The sequence below is a fragment of the Amblyomma mixtum genome, chromosome 7 (genome assembly GCF_055824585.1).
Source record: "Amblyomma mixtum isolate Tamu chromosome 7, ASM5582458v1, whole genome shotgun sequence".
Classification (NCBI taxonomy): Eukaryota; Metazoa; Arthropoda; class Arachnida; order Ixodida; family Ixodidae; genus Amblyomma; species Amblyomma mixtum.
This window is the reverse complement of record NC_143018.1, coordinates 96425503-96435131: the sequence shown is the minus strand read 5'-3', so window position 1 is coordinate 96435131 and position 9629 is coordinate 96425503. Positions and strand designations below refer to the sequence as shown.

The window sequence follows — 9629 nt, the reverse complement described above, 5'->3', positions numbered from 1 at the left end:
TCTTTAAACCGGGCTCAGGTGGCCTCGGATCGGGGATTCACAAAGGAGCGCATGCACTCATTCAGCGAGCTGACGCAGGCCTACAGAGCCTCACGCCAGCTCTAACCCCCACCCCACTCCTCCCTAGATAACAAACAAGCAACGCTCTGGCGCGGACTACCGACACACTCTCTCCCCTCACCCCTTACCCTAGCCCACTATCATCCCTCCTTCCCCACTCCGGCATGCGCCCTATGTTTAGAACCCTTCGCTTCTTCCCTCCACATCCTTTCCCTCTGCCCGGCGGACCCTCCCCCCCCCCCTGGACCTAGAGAACCTCAAGCCCTGGGAGGACTGGGAGACCCTGCTACGCTAGGAGGACCCTGCCGTGCAGACCATCACCACCGGCTGGGCTGCCAGTATTATGGCCATTAGGAAAATAAACACTTCAGTGCCGTGGGGTCGTGCGGGGACCCTGGGGCGTGCCCCGAATTGCTCTTCAAATAAAATTTTTCTCTCTCTCTCACCGATACCTTTTTATTGCGTAAGCAATGCTGCGCCAGGTTTTTAGCCGTCACGTAGCTCCCGGCGTTGAACTTGAACTGCGTTGCTTCACCCGCGCTCCTGCAGATGGCAGCGGCGCCGAGCAGTTTGATCTGTTTCGGCCGCTAATCTGTTTTTTCAGCAGCGTCCGCTCCTCCGCCTGTTCACCAATACATTGCTGTGCCCGGCAGCCCTAAAACATTTCGACCCCTCCTTTAGCGGCAACTTCCCGCACTGTAGTGCGGTGTCTTCGGACACCTATCACATGGTGTGGGCCTGCTCCTCCAAACCAGCCATTCCCTCCATCCCCAACCCAACACGGGAGGACTGGGAGGCGACGCTGCTCGGCTGCCACGACTTACAGGCCCAACAAGCCTTCGTCGGGCGCGCCCGGTCGGCGGCTACCGCCTCTGGGGTCCCAGACTAGGGACCTCCACCTAGTTTTTGTCAGGATCGGTCCCTTACGGGCTGATCCAAACACCTCCTGTCCGTTCTGAATAAATGTTTTCACCACCACCACCCCCGGCGGACGCAGTTGTTGCTGCGACGCGCGTGTTTTCTTTCCTTTTTCTCTTTCCTCTGCTCTTTTAGCTCTCCTCTATTTGCACGTGGCAGCGGTGGTGGCTTGGCTGGAGTCAGTAGGCAGGCCCGTGCAATTTCCTTTTCATCCTTCTCTCTCAGTCACAACAAAACGAAATCGAACCAGGGCCTTTGGTATTTGAAGGGGAGACGCTACCACTCTGCCACGAAGGCCTGGGGTTTGAGCGCGAATAAAGGCTCATCTAGTGAATGCATGGGTCTCATAAAGAGAATAAAGGAAATTAAAAATAAAATTAGGAAAGCGAAAAATAAAAAATAAAATAAGAAACAAAAATAAATAATACATAGAAAATAAAGTACAACATGAAAAAAAACTGTGCACCTGAAAACGCTTACGACTTACAACGGCGGCATTCGCATGATATCGGTTAAGCAGTTATCCTACTTTATAATCAGACCACATAAATAACAAATAACACCGAGTAAGAAATTGGTTGAGTTGGGGAATCAAACCAGAGTCTCCGGAGTGCGGACGAGCACGCTAACCGTTCTGCCATGCCAGCTCGATAGTTCGGAATGAACAAAGGCGCGTCAAGTGTTCGTATATATAGCCCTGTTTTTGATCTATGTATTGTTTTCTTCACTGTCCCACCCCCTCTGTAATGCGAAAGCCCTGAGGGTAAAATAAATGAAATGAAATGAAGTGAATACAGTGTCTTCGTTCACTGCCATCTTCTTCCCTTCCCGTTCCATCGTTCTCAACACGATGGAAGGCTTTCCCCTGATCGAGTGAGACGAAACAACCCGGTATTCCCGTTCTCGAAGTGAACGTGACCAAGTCACGAGTTAGTGCGAGAGACGAGAATACCGAGCGTCCGGGCAAGCTGCAGCTCTCGGCACGGCTTACGAGCACCGCGGTGGCCCAGTGGTTATGGTGCTCGGCTGCTGACCCGAAAGACGCGGGTTCGATCCCGGCCGCGGCGGCTAGAATTTCTTTGGAGGAGAAATTCTAGAGGCCCGTGTACTGTGCGATATCAGTGCACGTTAAAGAACCCCAGGTGGTCGAAATTTCCGGAGCCCTCCACTACGGCGTCTCTCATAGCCTTAGTCGCTTTGGGACGTTAAACCCTATAAAACCAAACCAAACCTTTTAGCCAGCAGAGACGCCATGATCTTGTAATCTGCGTTAAGCACAGTGATCGGGCGCCTCGCCTGCGGGTCAGATGGACACCCGGCAGGCTTCAGGATGAGCACTGCACGGCTCCCCCTAAAAGACTCCGGACCCTCCCCGTCCCTGACGAAGGCGTTCACCATCCGGATAAGCTTATCCTGGAGGAAGGTGTAGAACCTGGCATAAAAGCTGGTGAGAATGCCGTCAGGGCCGGTAGCTGAGGCGGCGTTCATGCCCTTAACGATGTCTAAGTGTTCTTCCGCGCCTACGGGAGCGCTCAGCTGCGCGTCGAGATCCCTCGGGACCTGCGGTAATCGCTGTACCACATCACGTGGGAATGCAGTAAAAACGACAACTTTCGCAAAGACCCGAGTGCAGAACAGTGGGAGAGCCAGCTCTCCAGCGGCGATCTGGGTTGCCAACAAGGTCTGATCCAGCACGCCCAACGAGCAGCGAAGCTCAGCGGAGCCCTGGAATAGGGGCACCGACCCTGTGAGAAGAGGGAAGATGGACCTCTTCTTTCTCGTCTGCTACTAGCACCTTTCTAGAGCAATAAATGTCTTTCCTACCTACCTCAGCGCAGAAGCCACGGAGGGCGTCCGTGAAAGAGGCGGTGCCCTTTTGTTCTGCCCCCGAAACAAACAGCCGGGAAAAGTGAGGCGGAAAAGCGTGAGATGTCAGCCGCGCTGCTGCTCCTGGCACCGACCGGCAAAACTACCTTCTCCACGCGGGCCTGTCGTTCCTCGTCCAAACTGCCTGCTCGTACCTGGAGTAACATGGTTGGATCTGAAACAAGTCTCCCTGCACGAGCGCCTTACTTCCTGACCGCGATGACTGACGGCGTAAAATGTGGTAGCGCTTCTTAAGGATGTTGAGGTAATAGAGCATAGCGAAAGTAAGCGGCCCGCCATACTGCACGGCGCGTATAGGAGCGAGGGTGGTGTTTATCTGCCCGTTATTTGCTTTCGGCGCTGACGCCCTTCTGCAATAGGGAGCGAGCGCCATGCCGCTTTTCTTTCGCACCCAGAAATACGCCTCTTATTGCACCCACCCGGGCCTCGCAGCGTGCACTCAAGTGCTATCACGCTCGACCAGTCTCTCAGCAGACATAGATCTATAATGGGGCGCCCCGCACATGCCCACAACTGCTGACAGAGCTCGATGATCGCTAATGCATGGGGTGCCCGGGGGAAACGCGAGCACGCTGCACTCCAAGACAAAATGCTCCAACTCGGGAGGAATTCAAAACGTGTACATGGAAAGCTCAAATGGAGTCAACTATTCAGTTCATGGGGGGCACCATCCCAAGTCAGCCAGCCTCTGTACATGAACCAGATAACGGGGGCTATTTCGCCATGCTCAAAGTTCGATGTACATTTTCGCATTTGTGCTCATGCAGAGACCACATGTTGTTTCTCAAAGAGCGCAACGTTCTTATCTTCAAAATTCTGGGGGTGTATTGAACTAAAACATGGCTGGTGGTTTAGCATTGCGAACCAGAAAATATTTTGTAACACCAAGGTACTTTTGCACGTGCACAGCACTCTCCACCACGTAGCTCAAAGCGGGATAGACATGATCACTGACTCAGGGAGCCAGTAATGTGCCTTCCCTTTCGTACAAATTTGAGAAAAAAATTGTCGATGATTACGTTATTTCCTAATGCGAAATTTGAGCGCCGCTAATTAGTTGTTTCAGCTTTCTGATAGATTGACAGAAAGTATGCGAGCTAGATGCGTATCTACAATTACAGACAACTTTTTATTTTTCTGACATATTCCTTCTTCAAACAACCATCCACTACCAGTAAAGTTAAACTTGAGAATGATTACAGTACAGAATAATTATCGCATTTAAAGTGCACTGCCACAAGAGAGAGAGGCAACAAACAAAACACATTTGTTCACTGAAGCTTAAACGGCGGCTCTCTGTTGTTTTGTTTAGACTGAGAGAAGAATGAAAAGGAAATTGCACGGGCCTTTATGGGGGGCACCATCCCAAGTCAGCCAGCCTCTGTACATGAACCAGATAACGGGGGCTATTTCGCCATGCTCAAAGTTCGATGTACATTTTCGCATTTGTGCTCATGCAGAGACCACATGTTGTTTAAAGAGCGCAACGTTCTTATCTTCAAAATTCTGGGGGTGTATTGAACTAAAACATGGCTGGTGGTTTAGCATTGCGAACCAGAAAATATTTTGTAACACCAAGGTACTTTTGCACGTGCACAGCACTCTCCACCACGTAGCTCAAAGCGGGATAGACATGATCACTGACTCAGGGAGCCAGTAATGTGCCTTCCCTTTCGTACAAATTTGAGAAAAAAATTGTCGATGATTACGTTATTTCCTAATGCGAAATTTGAGCGCCGCAAATTAGTTGTTTCAGCTTTCTGATAGATTGACAGAAAGTATGCGAGCTAGATGCGTATCTACAATTACAGACAACTTTTTATTTTTCTGACATATTCCTTCTTCAAACAACCATCCACTACCAGTAAAGTTAAACTTGAGAATGATTACAGTACAGAATAATTATCGCATTTAAAGTGCACTGCCACAAGAGAGAGAGGCAACAAACAAAACACATTTGTTCACTGAAGCTTAAACGGCGGCTCTCTGTTGTTTTGTTTAGACTGAGAGAAGAATGAAAAGGAAATTGCACGGGCCTGCCTTCTGGCTCGAGCCAAGCCACCACCGCTGCCACGTGCAGATAGAGGAGAGTTGAAAGAGGAAAGAGAAACAGAGAGAGTAAAGACGCGCGTCGCAACAACCGCGTCCGCCGGAGTGGATGGATGGATGGATGGAAACAACTTTATTACACACTCACAAAAAAAAAAAAATCTTCCAGGGTGGTCCCCTACTGGTCCAGGAGTCCACGGGCTAGTGCTTCGCGTAAAGCCCGATCCACTAGCCATTTCTGGCCGGCGGGCTGAGCGGTCCGTAAAGCAGCCTCCCAGGAAGAATGGGTGGGATTGGGGATGGGGGATACTGCCTTTGGGGAAGGACATTCCCGTACTGTCACTGACTGGACAGACCGTCTGGTGAAGGCCATCCAGGCGAACAGCAAAAGCATTAAAAAAATACCCCTAAGGCACCGCAGGTTGATCCGCATCTGGCTCATCTAAGGGAGGCCCGACAGGGACTTCTCAAGCGTTGGCGTCACCAGCGACACAATCGTAAATTGCGACTCCGCATAGCCGCTCTCACTCGCGAGGCAGAAGAATACGCGAACACGCTAGCCCGCGCAAACTGGGCAACCTTTTGTAACGACCTCAAGGGTACATTAAGCACTAAACGCACGTGGTCCCTCCTACGCGCTCTCTTGGATCCAACAACCACTAAATCTCAGACACAAGTAAACACACAACATCTAATACAACTAGAGCTCCAAAGAGAGACGTAATTCGCCAACTACGGGACACTTATATACCCACATCTCTTCAGTCGGCAGATCCACCCAATCTCCCTCCATCTAACCGCCGGAGTGGACGCTGGCTGAAAAAACATACACGGCCGTAGCCCGAAGGCTGCCGACCTCGTCACCACCTCCCTCCTAAAAGATTCAAAGATTCATGTTGTTGTGATTGAGAGAAGGATGAAAAGGAAATTGCACGGGCCTGCAAACTGGCTCCAGCCGAGCCACCACCGCTGCCGGATTCGCCGCTAGGGGGCCAACGGGAGCGGATGCCTGCAACGTCGGCTCCGGCAAACGGTACGTGCTTCTCCTACCCAATCTCTCCTACGGCCACTAATCTGCTCGAAAACCGACATAACTGCCTAAGGAGGACAGGAAAGCCGCCCATTACGGGCAAAATCCGACCTATTCTGAGAGAAGAACAATTATCGGACCGAGACGCCAAGCCGCACAGCTAGGCCGCACTAGGATTCCTCCCCTCCGCCGACTCCGTCGGCGACGGCAGCCGTTGTCATGGAGGTAACGGTTGAAGGCCGCACCATCACCGCGGAAGAGCAAAACTCAAGCGACTGGACACCGGTGCTGTATAAAGCCTACGCCTCCCGACCAGCCAGTTCGCCGAAACCTTACCGCTCCGACAACGCTACCTCAGACGCAGCTCACCCGAACGCCAACAACGCGTCGCGCCACGCAGCAGCCGTAACCGGCAACGGCAAGACGCCGGCCCGTCTACCACCTGCGACTAAGGAGGCTCGCCTCGCAGTACAGCGGAGCAAGCAGCTGCCACCACCCCCACCGAACGCTATTCGAGTAGTCGTTCGCCCGCGAGGTGAACTACGACTCCTAGATGTCCCAGCACACCGGCTCTTGAAGACAGTTCAGACGCAGCTCGATATCATTCCACCGGACGACTTCTGCCTGCGCGTCCACCCGACCAATAATACTTTCACCATGGCAACCACACATTTCCCAACAGTCGAGACTCTCAAGACGCTGACCTCTCTCACCATCGGAGGCAAAACATATCCCTGCGCGGCATACGTAGCACCACCACCGGGGGCTACCAGAGGAGTCATCACGAACGCGTATGACGACGAGACGCCGACGCAACTGTACCACGACCTAGTGAAAAGAAATCCTGAATACACCATTCTAGCAGCGCGACGCATGGGCAAGACACACTCCACCCTGATCACCTTCGACGAAACCACAGTCCCTCACTCCATCAAATACATGGGAGCCATCCACCGCTGCACCCCATACCGTGGCAGTCCGGATGCCTGTACAAACTGCAGACAGCCGGGTCACCGTCACGACGTATGCCCGAGTCCCAAGACAAATATCTGCCCCCGTTGTGGAACACAACACTCCCAAGAAGACACACTTTGCACGCCCAAGTGCATTCTGTGCGAGGGCCCACACCTGACAGGCACGGGATCCTGCAAGGGACGCAACATCCACCAGCCACGAAAACAGCCAAACCATCGACAAACGCAGCAGCACGACTTGGTCCTGTCCAGAGAAAATTTTCCCCATTTGTCATCCGGACTCCCACAGCCCAACCAAAACAAACCAGCTTGGTCAGTGCCGTTGAAACAAGTCTGGGACACCTCCGCCTCTTCACACAGGCACACGACATCCTTGCCTGCACAACCCAGTCTACAACAAGCCCTGGCAAAATCTCAGGAGGAGGCAGCAGCGGCTAAAGCAGAAGCTACAGCAGCCCGAGCAGAAGCCGCCGCCTTGCGTCAACACATCGCCAAGCTGGAAGCCCAGATAAGTGCTCTTGCCGCTGGTTCTACCCTTCCACCTGCTCCCGCTCCTACCACATCCCAAACTCCTCCTCCCAACCCGCCTACCGCCGATACCTCGTCCTCCCACTCCGAGCCTAATTCCTCTCCTGATTTGCTAGCAATGGAGGCTGACACTGATCCCTTTACTAATTCACCTCCGTGCACAACGCCCTCTCCCTCCACACCCATGTCACTAAACAACATACCAACCCTGCTTGAATCATTTGCAGCTCGCTTTGAGGCAAAACTGCAGGACGCTTTAACTCGCATCAACGAGGAATACACACCCATCAAAGACGCAGTAATCCGCATAACACAAGACAACGCTATTCTTAACCACCGATTCGATGTGCTAACTCAAGGATTATCTGAACGCTGTAACGATCTTGAGTCCCGACTCCCAAAGCGTGACCCCACACCAAACAGACCCAAGAAGCCCAAAGCACCGGAGGAACAGGCCAACCCTATCCCTACCATAGTTCAGGGCTCCCAACCCCCCGTTACAGCTCCCTCCTCTATAGATTGTCATGATGGCAGTTCCACTCCGTAATCTTACACTCTGGCAGTGGAACTGCCGGGGATTTGGTCACAAGCGTCCCGTCATCCACCAACTGCTGTACTGCGCTACAGGACCCGACATCCTTGCCCTGCAGGAACCCTCAAACCCACTCACCCTACCCGGCTATGCTCCTGTTCTGCCCATGTCCCCCACACCCCCTCGGGTAGCATTTCTGGTACGTCGTTCACTCACCACCATCTCCCATTCCATAGTGATTGAAGACATTGATCGCCTTCTTATTGAGCTTGTGCCGCAACACACTCGAGCGAACAGTGTCTTCATCCTAAATGTATATAGCCACCCTAAGTGCCTTCAAGGTAACTTCGAGCGCCTCTTTACCCTCGCGAAGCGCATAGCTAACAAGTGCCCCTTACTCGTCGTGGGAGACTTTAACGCCCCACATACAGCCTGGGGTTACCCACACGACACACCGAAAGGACGTCGGGTATGGTTAGCCGCGCAACAAGCCGGTCTCTCCCTTCTCACAGATCCCACCTCTCCTACACGCACGGGAAACAGTGTCTGTAAAGACACTACGCCAGACCTTACGTTCGCACATCGCCTCCCTCACGCCACATGGTGCAACACACAAGAGAATCTTGGTAGCGACCATTTCATCATCGAGATTCTCTTACACATTCAACTACATCGCAGGCCTCCCAGAGGCTCCACTCTTACAAAGTGGGACTCTTTCCGCTCATGTAGAACAGCACGCACTTTCGTTCCCATCACGGACATCACCGCATGGACCGAGCAGCTAAAAAGCGATGTCCGATCCGTAACTTGTACTCTACCCGAAGACTGCCCAAGCGACACAATTGACTCCCGCCTCCTACATTTATGGGAGGCTAAAACAGGCCTAGAGCGCCGCTGGCAAAGGCAGCGATGGAATCGGACACTTAGCGTCGCCTCGCCCGCCTTAACAAAGAGATAGAAGCACACGCAGCGAATCTTTCACGTCAGAACTGGGAATCTATCTGCAACAAGCTTGATGGCAATATGAGCGTGCCGCAGACCTGGAACCTTTTTCGGCACTTAATAGACTCCACTCACTCTAAGACTGCCCAGAGACACGCCCTCACCAAACTCATACATACTTCAGATATACCTCCACCAGATCTCCTCCAAGACCTTCGAAATCAATACTTCCCCACATACCCTCCTGCACACCACCCTGATTATGCAGGCCCCCCTAACGACCAGCTTGACCAACCCATTACAGAAGCAGAGGTCCAGGCTGAACTCCAGACGCTTAACACGTCCTCAGCCCCCGGCCCAGACGGGGTACATAACAAGGCTCTCAGGAATCTCGACGCACAATCCATTGCTGCACTTACAGAATACTTTAATGAATGCTGGAGACTGGGCACCCTCCCACCACAATGGAAAGAGGCGAGAGTCATTTTCATACCCAAACCTGGCAAACCTCTGCTTACTTCTAACCTCAGACCCATCTCCCTCACATCTTCTGTTGGCAAACTCATGGAGCATGTACTCCAGCGCAGGCTTTGCCAATACCTAGAAAGCAACAATCTCATGCCCACTAGCATGTTTGGATTTCGACCAGGGCTTTCCACACAAGACGTCTTCTTGCAGCTAAAACATCACATTCTCGACTCACAGACCT

At 52.4% G+C, this 9629-nt stretch overlaps 1 protein-coding gene across 1 annotated transcript; it reads left to right on the top strand.

Moving 5' to 3' along the window:
- The first annotated feature begins 5900 nt into the window (after positions 1 to 5900).
- On the top strand, positions 5901 to 8034 carry LOC149336913 (uncharacterized). The gene has a single exon (XM_089554787.1). It carries the CDS (start codon positions 6164 to 6166, stop codon positions 7991 to 7993), a length of 1830 nt encoding a protein of 609 aa, XP_089410913.1. The 5' UTR covers positions 5901 to 6163; the 3' UTR covers positions 7994 to 8034.
- The last annotated feature ends 1595 nt before the right edge of the window (positions 8035 to 9629 follow it).

Excerpts from the sequence above, each read along its gene's own strand:
- LOC149336913 (XM_089554787.1), top strand. The coding sequence starts at position 6,164 with ATGGAGGTAACGGTTGAAGGCCGCACCATCACCGCGGAAGAGCAAAAC.